The sequence below is a fragment of the Herpailurus yagouaroundi genome, unplaced genomic scaffold, assembly GCF_014898765.1.
Source record: "Herpailurus yagouaroundi ecotype Mexico unplaced genomic scaffold, PumYag 203, whole genome shotgun sequence".
Classification (NCBI taxonomy): Eukaryota; Metazoa; Chordata; class Mammalia; order Carnivora; family Felidae; genus Herpailurus; species Herpailurus yagouaroundi.
The window spans coordinates 23,036,956-23,050,256 of NW_024412434.1; the positions used below are offsets into that span (position 1 = coordinate 23,036,956).

At 41.3% G+C, this 13,301-nt stretch overlaps 1 protein-coding gene across 5 annotated transcripts in view; it reads right to left on the reverse strand.

Moving 5' to 3' along the window:
• Positions 1–2,179: 2,179 nt before the first annotated feature.
• CDC123 (cell division cycle 123) overlaps positions 2,180–13,301 on the reverse strand; it is a 60,947-nt gene continuing 49,825 nt past the window's right edge. For all 5 annotated transcript variants that reach the window (XM_040451438.1, XM_040451439.1, XM_040451436.1 and 2 more), the window contains 3 exons: positions 7,678–7,806; positions 3,316–3,453; positions 2,180–2,464 (listed from right to left, as the gene is read on the reverse strand). In XM_040451438.1, coding sequence (XP_040307372.1) covers positions 2,438–2,464; positions 3,316–3,453; positions 7,678–7,806 — 294 coding nt within the window. In that variant the 3' untranslated portion in view covers positions 2,180–2,437. The remainder of the gene's footprint in view (positions 2,465–3,315; positions 3,454–7,677; positions 7,807–13,301) is intronic.

Consider the following 13,301-nt stretch of genomic DNA (forward strand, 5'->3'; position numbering starts at 1 on the left):
TCACGTAACTTATAGGTAAGAAAGCAAGCCAAAAAACCCAATCATGTAACATTTGTTTGTTTTTTTGACACGGTCCTCAGTTATCAGAAAGAGAAATGACTGAGTAGATGGGAAAACTTTATGAGAACTCAGAAAATGCACATCAACACGAGGCTTAACAACAGAACTTTTGAGGGGCGCCTGGGTGGCGCAGTCGGTTAAGCGTCCGACTTCAGCCAGGTCACGATCTCGCGGTCCGTGAGTTCGAGCCCCGCGTCGGGCTCTGGGCTGATGGCTCAGAGCCTGGAGCCTGTTTCCGATTCTGTGTCTCCCTCTCTCTCTGCCCCTCCCCCGTTCATGCTCTGTCTCTCTCTGTCCCAAAAAAATAAATAATCGTTAAAAAAAGAAAATTAAAAAAAAAAAAAAAACAAAAAACAGAACTTTTGAGGGTGCCTGGGTGGCTCAGCGCCAGACTCTTGATTTTTGCTCAAGTCATGATCTCATGGTTTGTGAACATCGAGCTCTGCGCCGACATCAATGAGTCTGCTTCCAATTCTCTCCCTCTCTCTCTGTCCCTCCCCTGCTTATACTCCCTCTTCCTCTCTCAAAATAGATAAACATTTAAAAAGAAACGGAAAAAAACACAACTTTTTGGCAACATGCGCTATACTGGAGGCCCATCCTACATGCTGCCGTTCTGTAGCACAAAGTAAACATGTTTGTCCCAATCTGACTAAACAGATGCAACGTCTTCTCTTCAGAAGGTAGGATTTCAGAACCGAGCTAATGAATTCACTTTCTAAATTCAAGCACAAACCTGAGGTACCTCAAAAAAAGGACAGATAATGCCAATAAAATAAAATAAAAAGATACTCAAAACTAATCTTTAGGAGGCAAAAATGATATTTCAACCAAGGAGAATATTTCCTGCATACTATCCTGTATTTACTATTCACATCAGGATAATCAGCCAAAATTAAATACACTAAGGGGACAATGTAGAAAAGTCACATTTTTAAAAGTGAAGTGAGAGTTGAACTCGATAATGCCTCAGGAAAATTAATGCAAAAATTTAGTGAGTTTTGCACCAAGAATTGTGCTTTTTATAAAATATTTACCAAATTTTGCTTCAGTCTTTTTATTACTTATAGTCCAATTTTTTCAATTGATATTAAAATATATCAACTATTTTTTTTTCTTTTGGGCTGGTGAAGTACCACCTTGACAAAGCCCGCTTCCAGAGCTAAGTTCAAATCAACTCATGATTATAAATCCCTCCATTATGAGTTAACAGTTAAGTCCCTCAGGAGCAGTTTATTTAAAAACCAAAAATATTTTAGAGCACCTCAATTCCAGACAACTGGCCTCAGAAATGGCATATGATATACTGAGTACAAAGATCACAAGTTGATCTCTGTATTTTGTATTTAAAATACTAATATCCAAGTGTTGTAACTGAGAAACCACACAAAAAGCTACAATTTGAGATAACCAAAAAAGAAATACCTTTCTTCATTATGTATAATCTGCCTTAACCAAACGGAAAGGGGAAACTCTGATCCATTTCCCTACCTTCCTATGGGAACACTCATATGTGCTCTCCTCAGTTGAAAAACATACCTCCAACTAGTAAAATATTCCTTCATACACACTACATAGATACCCTAGGAATGATTTCCTTCAAACTGTTCCACAATGTAAAACAATACACAAAGATCACATGGCAGAGTGTCTCAGTATATAGTAAGTACTAAGTAAATTAGTATTGATGATATCCTCACCATCCATTAGGGCACTGAAGAATAATTACTAAAATGGTGGCCTAAGTGAACTTACCTCCCCAAAATTCCGGTATTTTTTTAAAAGGCCAAATTCTAACTCTGTGATCATTTTACTAATACATATTAGACTAGTTGTAATATACTGACATTTTCAAGGTTATGTGATAGCTTGAGAAGTCTGTATTATTTTACCGACACACAAACCAAAGATAAACCAGTAGAAAACGTATATGAAAATTCTCTCAAAGTAGGAAAAATATTTTCTACAGTAATAGAAGGTTCAACTTTTTTCTGTGAAAAAGTAATGATTAAACAAGAACCCATTTCTGTATAACAAATATAAATTCACCCATCTACCCAATAGGTATAAAAACAGCACAAGAAACATCGGTAAATCTAAACAGACTGAGCCAAAAGAGTGAGGTATTTCACAGAAGGTATTTTATCATCAGAACAGTATGCTTTCCTATGTTTAAGATCTATTTATTATTTATTTTTACAGGTAGCAAAGTCCCTCCATTTTCTTCCAGCTTAATATACATGGATATAAAAAGCTATTGATTTCACACTGTCTCCCACCCTGACCCAAGAGGGGGAACAGAAGTTGCGAGCTCAGAGCAGCCTTTTGACACCAAGGTAGTCTCCTCTTTACCTCGGACTTAACTCTGGCACTCTAATCAGTCATCCTCTTGCTGATTTCTTTTCTGTCAAGGGAAACCAAGATACATTAAAACAGCACATTCTACTGGGGATATACGTTCAGCCAAGATCACTTTTTCTGTCAGCAAATAGAATTTTCTAGAGGCCCTGGTCAAAGATATGATTGAAAATCATGACGGAAAAATATGCCTTAACTAATTCATCGGACTAGTTTATCACTTTGGCTCCTGGGCACATTACCCTCAGCTATTTGAATACTTAACTTTCTTCCACATGCGCAAACATTCCCACACAGAAACACACAAGTACAAATACACATATTTCCCACCCACCCCCCCCCCCGCCAAATAACCATAGCAGAGAGCTGGATCTTCTCTTAGTCCAATAACAGTATAAAGACTTCCTTCAAAATCAGAAGTATTATGGGGCGCCTGGGTGGCTCAGTCAGTTAAACATGAGACTTTGGCTCAGGTCATGATCTCATGGTTCGTTGAGTTCAAGCTCTGCATTGGGCTCTGTGCTGATAGCTCAGAGCCCTGAGCCTGCTCTGGATTTTGTTTCCCTCTCTCTCTGCCCCTCCTTGCTTGTGTTCTATCTCTCTTTCAAAATAAATAAACACTAAAAAAATTTTTAAAAAGAAGTCAGAAGTACTGTGAAAATTATTCAAAAAGCATAAACATAAAACACATTTCCTATCATTCTAAGCGAATTATTCTTTCAGCTTACTTCATATATTTCTTTATAAGATGACCTCAGTAATTCTGCCCAATTAATTCATAATCACCAAATAAAACCTAGGTACTATATATAACTAAAATGAAATATTACAAAGTCAATTTGAAAATTTGAAAACAAAGGTGTACACGTATGTGTACTAAGTATATATATACTTTACCAGTTTAAGAAAATCTATGAGTTTGTGAGCATCCTCCCCAGTAGACAGGTCTACAAAGTCCTTGGGAAGTCGGTAACTCAGATAGGGACTTGGTTGAACTGTCACTTCACTGTTTGTGCAACGGAAGGCTGGAGAATCCTGTACAAAGAAAAAAAGGGGAAAGTCTGTGAAAAATTATCTTTTTAAGTCTATTCGTCAAAGTGACAAAGATCCTAGTATAACAATTTCATGTTCCCTTCTGTACGAGGTAAGGAAGAAAATAAAACTTTTTTTGAGTGTGACCGTGTATGTACACATGTGCGAACAAGCAGAGAGGGGGCAGAGGAAGAGAGAGAGAGAGAGAGAGAGAGAGAGAGAATCTTAAGCAGACTCCACTCCCAGCAAGGAGCCTGACTTGGGGTTCCTTCTCACAACTGTGACCTGAGCCAAAATCAAGAGTCAGACACTTAACCGACTGAGCCACCCACGTATCCCAGAAAATAAGATTCTGAAGTGAAAGAAACACCAAGATTTTAGGAATACTTCCACATGGGGGTGCCTGGGTGGCTCAGTCAGTTAAGTATCCGACTCTTGGTTTTGGCTCAGGTCATGATCTCACAGTCTGTGAGATCGAGCCCTATGCTGGGCTCTGCGCTGACAGCACGGAGCCTGCTTGGGATTCTTGCTCTGTCCTCTCCCTCCACTCATGCGCACACTCTCTCTCAAAATAAACAGGAAAAAAAAAAAAAAAAGAGAATACTTCCACATGTTCACTGGAAAATAAACACATAGTATCTGAAAACAGTGTCCTCATGGAGAGCTATGGCCAAGCCCTAAATGCTACCAGCCACTGTGTCCTGCATATGGGTTATGGGTTCCTTAGCCCCGGAATGGGCCCGAGGCCTATGGCTAGTTCTCTCTGGCCTTGAGCAATCTCATGCAGGCTGGAGTGCTTTCTCAGTATTATCATTTTGTACAGGTGCACAGTTGAGAAGTACTGCCCTGGACCCTACACTTTTGTGCTTCTCTTAGTCATTTAACTTACTTATTTATCTCTCTCAGCACCTATGGAAAACTGCAAATTTGAGTTTCACATTTAACAAGTCTTCACGTTCTTCAACGTACTTGCTTAGAGTCTTGCATTTAATATTTACACGTTGCCTTGTGCCAAAAAAGGATTTCAGAGACAGAAGGCCTCGGGTTTGGACTTCCTGGGTGGCAAATATCTAGGTGAGGGATGAATGGGGTCCAGCAGATGGAGACAGGCCACGAACTGGAGTAAAACAGGACCACAGAGCCCTAGAAAGCAGGCCGTATCTTATGACAGACAGACCAATCATCTGACAAATACTTAGGAAACATCCACGTGGTGCTCACCTTGTCCTAGGTATAGATCAACTGGTAAACCAGACTGGCAGCCAGCCAATAAACAAGCAAATAACTACAACAGCAAGATCATTTCAGATAGTAAGAGGTGTTAGAAAAACACAACATCCGGGTGCCATAATATGAGGAGAACAACACAGGCTACTTCACCAGGATGGTAAGACCTTGCTGAGGAGGGGCCACGGGGACTGAAGAGCAGGACGAAAGCAGCCTCGTGAGGTCTGGGGACTTGGACGGGGACTGAGCACGGCCTGAAAGGCAGTGGGCACAGCCAGGGGGGACTGCGAGGCCCAGAAGGAAAGCCGGTTCTCTAGCGGTGGGGAGTAAGGATGGGGAGACAGCAGGACATGACACCGGGGAAAGAGCAGGAGCCAGTTCTTGTTCCCTGTCCTCCCCCGACCTCCAATATAATGTTGTTTAAATTAAAAAGAAAGAAAAGATTTGGATCATAGAGTGAATTTTGTACAAACCGTTTCTATCCACTGACTGTGTCCCTCATCTTTAAAAATAACCCTGTGCTGAATAATTTACATTCTCTTTCCTTGACGCTCAGATTGAATGGCCCCCAAATCTAAGATGCCAGCACAAAGAAAATTCCTGCACTCGTTAATTCCACAAAAATCCGCTGTGCCAGAATTGTGCCAAGCTGCACAGATCTGCGGAGAACACGAGAGATACTACCCCTGTGCTCGGAAACTTACAATCTGAGGCTGGACACAGGGAAGTACGACACAGCAGGGCAAGAGCCGTGACAGGGAAAATAACCATCTGAGCCACATCCAGAAGAACAGGGCCCCAGAGGGCCCAGGACAGAGAAAGGACGAAAAGAAGCCTTCCAGACGGAGATAAGAGAAAAGATGTGCACACTGAAGGCAAGGCAGCCGCCAGAAAAGCAGAAAGAAGGCCGGGAGGAGAGCTTGTGTCACGGAAACCGAGGGAAGAGTGTGGTGAAAACCCAGAGGGGTAACACTTGCCGAGGGGTTAAGTGAGAAGAGGGCGGTGCATCGTCCACTGGCATCGGCAATGGGTCAGTGGAGCCCTTGCTGGGTGCGGTTTCCGTGGAGCGGCAGGGACGGGGGCACCCCGGCAGTGGGTGGAGGGCGCACAGGTGGGAAGCAGCAGGCAGAGGTGGCCAGGGAAGGAAGCTGGCCGCCAGATGCACAACTACTGAGCAGCTACAAAAAGCAGGTCACACGCTAGCATGAGTGAGGCTGCTACAGTCCCACTAGTGGGAAATGTGAGTGTAGGTGCCTACAGAAACATGCCCGCACTGATGTTAACGGAAGTGGTAAGGATGGCAATCTAATTCTGTCCTTGAAAATGAGCAGGTAGAAACACGACTTTGTAAAAACGATATAAAAAATACACATAAGGTAACAGGGAGGTAGTACATTCTCATTTAAAAAGTTTGTATCGGGGCGCCTGGGTGGCGCAGTCGGTTAAGCGTCCGACTTCAGCCAGGTCACGATCTCGCGGTCCGTGAGTTCGAGCCCCGCGTCAGGCTCTGGGCTGATGGCTCAGAGCCTGGAGCCTGTTTCCGATTCTGTGTCTCCCTCTCTCTCTGCCCCTCCCCCGTTCATGCTCTGTCTCTCTCTGTCCCAAAAATAAATAAACGTTGAAAAAAAATTTTTTTTAAAAGTTTGTATATATATTTACAGATATGTTATACATACCAAATATGATATACAAAAATATAAACCATGGTTCTCAAGGTGGTAGGATTACGGGCAATTTCAGAATTCTCTTTAAAAATGGGCATGGGCTGTGGCGCCTGGGTGGCTCAGTTAAATATCCGACTTGGGCTCAGGTCACAATCTCATGGGTTTTTTTTTTGTTTGTTTGTTTGTTTTTAATGTTTATTCATTTTTGAGAGAGAGACAGACCAGAATGCAAGCCGAGGAGGGCACAGAGAGGGAGACCCAGAATCCGAAGCAGGCTCCAGGCTCTGAGCTGTCAGCACAGAGCCCGGATGCGGGGCTTGAACCCACGAACTGGGAGATCATGACCTGAGCCAAAGTTGGGCGCTCAACCGACTGAGCCACACCCAGGCACCCCACGATCTCATGGTTTTTGAGTTTGAGCCCCACACTGGGCTCTGAGCTGACAGCGCAGAGCCTGCTTTGGATCCTCTATCTCCCTTTCTCTGCCCGTTCCTGGCTTGTACTCATTCTCTCTCTCAAAAATAAACATTAAAAAAAGGGGGCACGTATTAATTTTCTAAGTAGAAAAAAGCAACACAAAGGTGTTGTTCAAAGAAAGTCTGGCTGTGAAGATGAGACAGAAGGGCTGGCTGAAGACATGGTGTTAAAAGGCGTTTGTCTATTAGGACAGAAGATGTGTGAACACAGATGGAGGGTGGGTACAGAAGAGAACAGGGACAGGAAGGAGTGAATGGCAGCATGGGTATCAGAAGAGGCAGGAAGGAGCGGCATGCTGTTAGACTCAGGACGAGGGACGCAGGGATGCTTGTTGGTTCGAGGACAATTATATGGAGTCAATTCACAGCAGATTTTCTTCCTGTGAAGGACGTGGAATCATCTGCTGAGGAGGAAAGGGATGATGCGCAAGGAGGTGTGAGGGGTGTGCAGAGGTGTGGCATGGCCACCGTGGGTGGAAGAGGAAGCTGGTGAGGCAAACACCATAGGAGGACCCCCTCGATGGGGCAAAGACGGTGCAGAGCACCTGCAGTTTCGCTCTCTCAGGGGTCAGCAGGTGGGGTTAGGATCAGCATCAACATATAAAGTGACCCAGGGTCAAGATTCTTCCATGTGGGCAGGACCGAAGGAGCCAAGAGAAAGAAAAGCAACTAGGGAAATATATAAGAGATAATTATTATTTGTTTTTATAATGTTAAACAAATGAATCACAACACACACGCTTTTTTGGTCACCTCCACAGGCAAGTATCTATTGGCAAATCTGTGTTCGTGCCTAAAGAACCAGCAAGCCATTATTCAGTAGATTATAAGGTTTCCTGGTACCCTTTTTATCCCCTTACCTGCTCCAGGCCTTCTCCTTCACTAAAATCACCTTTTAAGTTTCTTCCAGATATCAGTTCTTCCCATGTAAACAGCAGTGAATCAGTTACTTCACCAAATGGATTAAAGTCAATCAGCCACACCTTCCCCTGGAGTGAAGAGAGAAAACTTAGTAAGCAGGGGAAAAAAACAAACACTTCCAATATGTCATCTGTCTTATCTGGAAGATCATCTTCACATTATTTTACCCGAAAGGTAATCTTAAAAATCTTTTAACTCATTTCAAAAGACAGTTCCTCCAGGTCCCAGCTGAGAAAGGGTCACCCGTCTAAAGAAAGCAGCGCCAGGCCCAGGGAGAAGCCTGCCGCTGAATGCAGAGAAGGGGCCTAGGAAAGCAAAGGCCTGATGAAGGCAGACACGTCAACTTCCTGCCTGGAATCACTCAGAAATTATAAGTCAAAAAACCCAAGCAGGAGAAAGGACAATCTCACAAAATGGTTCCACCGAAACAGCATGACTGGAACGCTTTCAAGGCTGTCTGTACACTTCTCTGACAAGAGGAAGCCAGGCGGAGGCAGGGAAGAGCCGGCAGATCTGAGAGCACCCTCCTTACCCTCAAGAGCCTGCTACAAAGCGGGGAGGAGGTTTAAAAAAACATATGAAAGATGTCGGAAAATGCTCAGTGCTCTCTAACCTTGATGCCTTAATGTAGTATTTGTTTTGTCTGCATGATAGAGCTTGCAGCTCATGAAGATGAAAACAAAACAAAACAAAACAAAACAAAACAAAACAAAACAAAACAAAACAGATCAATCTTTAAAAGAAACTTCTGTCTTCTGTTCTGAGTAGTGGTGGGCAATTGGATAGGTTCCAGCCTTGAGGAAGGAATACTTCTGACCTGATCATGAGTTAGGTTAGGGAGGTGCATCTTAGTATATAAAGCAGCAGAGTAACTGATGAAACACACCTGGGAAATCTGGAAAATCCTGCCAAGAGATTAAAGCCACCGTTGATCACAGAGATCCATGTGCCATTTAGTAGATTAAGTGTTTCCTTGAAACCTTTATCATTGTTCCTCTTGATTTTTCTCACGGAAACATTTATAAAACTGAACCAGGGGCGCCTGGGTGGCTCAGTCGGTTGAGTGTCCCACTTCAGCTCGGGTCATGGTTTCGCGGTCCGTGAGTTCGAGCCCCGCGTCAGGCTCTGTGCTGACAGCTCAGAGCCTGGAGCCTGTTTTGGATTGTGTGTCTCCCTCTCTCTCTGGCCCTCCCCCGTTCATGCTCTGTCTCTCTCTGTCTCAAAAATAAATAAACGTTAAAAAAAATTTTTTTAAAAACTGAACCATTTTGTTGTTGGCAATTAATTTTTTCTGTAAATATGTAATCGCGTCTTGATCAGATGTGCGTGTACAAAATTACATACACCTCAGGAACTGGACTGTCGAGCTGGCATTATTAATATCTAGCACTGCTTCTCATCTGGGTTACAGGACAATTTTAAGAAAGATGAAACACCTTATTAGGACTAGTTTCAAACATCAGAAACATGTAGTAAATAGCCAAGAACCATTACAAGAAGTTTGGACCACACACCTTTTGGTAAGTTTCCTACTATATACAAACCCCAGGAGAAAGCCCGTAAGTCTTGCCACTTGAGTTGTTTCCTCACAGAGATTCTACAACCACTTGTACGTTGTTTGACTATGTGCAATGTCAGCCTTTCACCATCTTCTTCTGTGATGTTAGCTTTACTGTGGGGTGATTACTAAGATGTCTTTAACATACTGGATGTTATTTTAACAAAATAGGTATTTTCTAACCTCCAAACTCTTTCTACTTGAGTTTTTACAACCAGTAAAACCACCTCATTATTAAAAAGGGGGGGGGAACCCTACTGTACTTGTTAGTATAGGAATATTAAGCTCCGTAAACTAAAAATATGCCATCCTATAAAAAACAAGCAAAACAAATAAAAAACAAAGTACACCACCACTGTTAGGACTGACAGCTGGCAGTGTGTGTTCTGTAGCTCAGAAGGCAGCCTCCACTTTAAAGGAAAATGAAACCAGCTGTAATAAGGTATGAAACAAACCATCAGAATGAGGATTTTATAGCTGTAACATGTTTTTTATGTGATATCTCAGGCACAAGACATCCTGAGAAATTCTGTTTTTAGGCAATCCATCAGATAAGAGTGGTCACGCTGACTTATCCACCAACTAACCACCCCCTCACCCGCCCAAATAAATCTCTATGCACCAAACACTGCTAGGCACTGAGCATAAAGATCAATAACACAGAATCTATTCATTCAAAGAGCTCAGGCCGGGACACACACACACACACACACACACACACACACACACACACACATAGGATTGTTCACAGGAGTTTGTAAAACACTAGAAATAAGCTATGTATTAATTGACAGGAAAATAGCTAAACTATATAGTATATCCACAAAATTAAACACTACGCCATTGTAAGAAACCGGAAAGCTCTAAAAAATACAATGTTTTAAACAAATGTGTATATAAAGCAAGGTGCAGTGTGTATATCATATGCCAACTCTTCTGTAAGAAAGATGAAAAAAATAAGTATACTGCTTGATTTTGCATCAAGAAGTACTGGAAGGATATATAAGAAACTGATAAATGTAAACCTGTAGGAATACAGAGGAAGAGGTTAAGACTTTCTACATATATTTTCACATTGATTTAATTTTTGAGCAACGCAAATGTTTTATCAACTAAAAAGTTTAAAACTCAAAAGGTTTTACACAGCAGTGTTTGCCAGGGGTAGGGTACAGGGAGGGTCATGAGGAAATTTGGGGGAGTGATGGAGTTCTACACGTTCACTGTAGCAGTGATTATACAACTGGATATACCTGTCAAAACTATCAGAACTACACCCTAAAAAGGATGAATTTTACTCTATGTAAATTATTTCTCAAAAACTCTGATCAAAAAATGCAGTAGTTTTAAAAGACTGAAAATATAAAAGAAATCAAAACCCAAAGATGCAAGATACTATGAAAAAAAACATACACAGAACTGAAGTTACCAAATGGAACCTACAGAAATGACAAAATGTAGCTAATAATATTCAAACTTAGTGGAAGGTTAAAACGTATCCAGTTGGACACAGCTAAAAGATGTAAACCAGATGTATCTGAGAAAATTACACAACACAGTACAGGAAAGAAAAGAGGTAGAGGTAGAGAAAAACTTGGCACACATGAGGATAAAATGAGATGCACTAACATTCCTCTAAACAGATTTCCAAAGGAGAGAACCCAGAAAGAAAGAGATAACATATGAAACGATAGCTGAGGGGCACCTAGGTGGCTCAGTTGGTTTAGCGTCCAACTCTTGATTTTGGCTTAGGTCATGATCTCATGGTTTGTGAGTTTAAGCCCCATGTGGGGCTCTGTGCTCACAGAGCCTGCTTGGGATTCTCTGTCTCCTCTCTCTGCCCTTCCCCTCCCCTGCTCTCTCCCTCCAAAATAAATAAATAAACTTAAAAAAAAGATAGCTGAGAATTTCTCACAAGTGACAAAGGAAATGAATTCTTGGACTTAGGAAGTATTCAAAAAAGACAAAAGAAAAGGAAAAAAAGATGCCAACGACAACGGAGCAATGTCTTCAACATGCTGAGGCAACAGAACTTGTCAACCAAAAATTCTATACCCAGCTAAGCTTGCCATTCATGCTTGAAAGCTAAAAACTCTTCCAGCCAGTGGCTGAGGGAATTTCTACTAAAGAATATACTACTAAAGAGAAAATGGATCCAAAGAGGAGTGGTAAGAGGCACTAGTAAGCAAAGAAAGTGAATAGCAACAGTCATGACTAATTTAGGGCTATTAAATGCCAAGTGGAACTCAAAATCAGAAATCATACGTAAAATGTAAGCAGGTACTGGGAATTAGTGTTCCAAGGTCTTTGTATCATGAGGGCAACAGGAAGTGAGATTAACTTTTGAGCTTAATAAATATCCTTATTAAGATTTAACAGTAACTACCAAAATAAATAAAACTCAAAACTTCAAAATTTAGGGGGAAAGGGTAGGATGGAAAGAATAAACAAAAGCCAGTAATATAAATGAAAGGAGAGAACAAAAACACAGAAAAGCAAATTGAAAACTCAAGATGGTATAAAACATTCAGATAGCAAATATAATATATGCAAACTACACTCACCTGTTAAAGCCAGAAATTGTTGGGTGATTAAAAAAACAAAACCCAACAATGTGCCACTTATAAGATATGTGCACACACTTAAAACCTAAAGGCTAAAACTAATAGGAATGAAAAAAGGTAAATTCTAAGACCAAAAGAAAATTATACTAACACTATTAATACCAGACAAAACATACTTTAATGTGAAAACCACAAAAGCATTCTTAGGGATAGAGAAGGTCACCACCTAATGAGAATTCACTGGGTAAACAAGACCATTATAAACTAGCATTTGTCTCAGAATTAGAAAGCTGGAGATTTTAACATACCTTGTTCAGTAACTGATAAATTAAGTAGACCAAAAATTAGGGAAGATACAGATATTTTTTCATGGTTTTTAAAGTTAAAAAAATTTTTATATGAAAAAGTTTAAATACATACAAAGTAGACAAAATCGTATAAAGAACCCCAAAAAGCTACCACTCGGTTTCAACAATTATCCTGGGGAACATCACGGCCAGTCTTGTTACATCTATATCCCATCCATTTCCCCCAAATCTCTATTATCTTGAAGGTCTCCTCAGACATCATTTTGTCCATAAGACATAGATTTTCACAGTATCACCAAGCTTAATGTAACAAACATCTACAGAATACTTCAGACATTAGTTGTAATTTTTCAGTCACACATAGAACAGTCACAAAAGAAGTGATCAAGTTACAAAACCAGTCACAACAATATCAAAGACTCAAGATCAGACAAAGTCCACAAAGCAATGAAATTAATAACAAAACAACAGCCATCACTAAAGGAATACATAAGGAGACTGAAATAATTTTTCAAGTCTCTGAAGAAGTTATTCTAAATTCTAGTTATGCGTTATCATCACTTAAGGAGCTTCTTAAAATACATATTCTGGGGGCGCCTGGGTGGCGCAGTCAGTTAAGCCTCCGACTTCAGCCAGGTCACGATCTCGCACTCCGTGAGTTCGAGCCCCGCGTCGGGCTCTGGGCTGATGGCTCAGAGCCTGGAGCCTGTTTCCGATTCTGTGTCTCCCTCTCTCTCTGCCCCTCCCCCCGTTCATGCTCTGTCTCTCTCTGTCCCAAAAATAAATAAACGTTGAAAAAAAAAAATTAAAATTGCATTTAAAAAAAAAAAAAAATACATATTCTGAAGCCTCATCCCGGACCTACTGAGTGTATGGGCCACCTCTGACATACATGATGGTTAGAATCTATCAACACTGAGTCAACTTGCCCAGCTGCAGTAAGAAAGTAGACACATCCAAGTACTGCCAGGCTCAAACACACTTCAATTCTACTGCACAGAAGAGACCACCATAGAGTTAGTTTTCTACAACTGTCATTAAATCGTCTATGCAACAAAGTTCCTAACAGTGATACATGTGCCACTGAGTAAATGCAAATGGGTTTTACATCATGGTTTAAACCTCTTCTCAGAAAC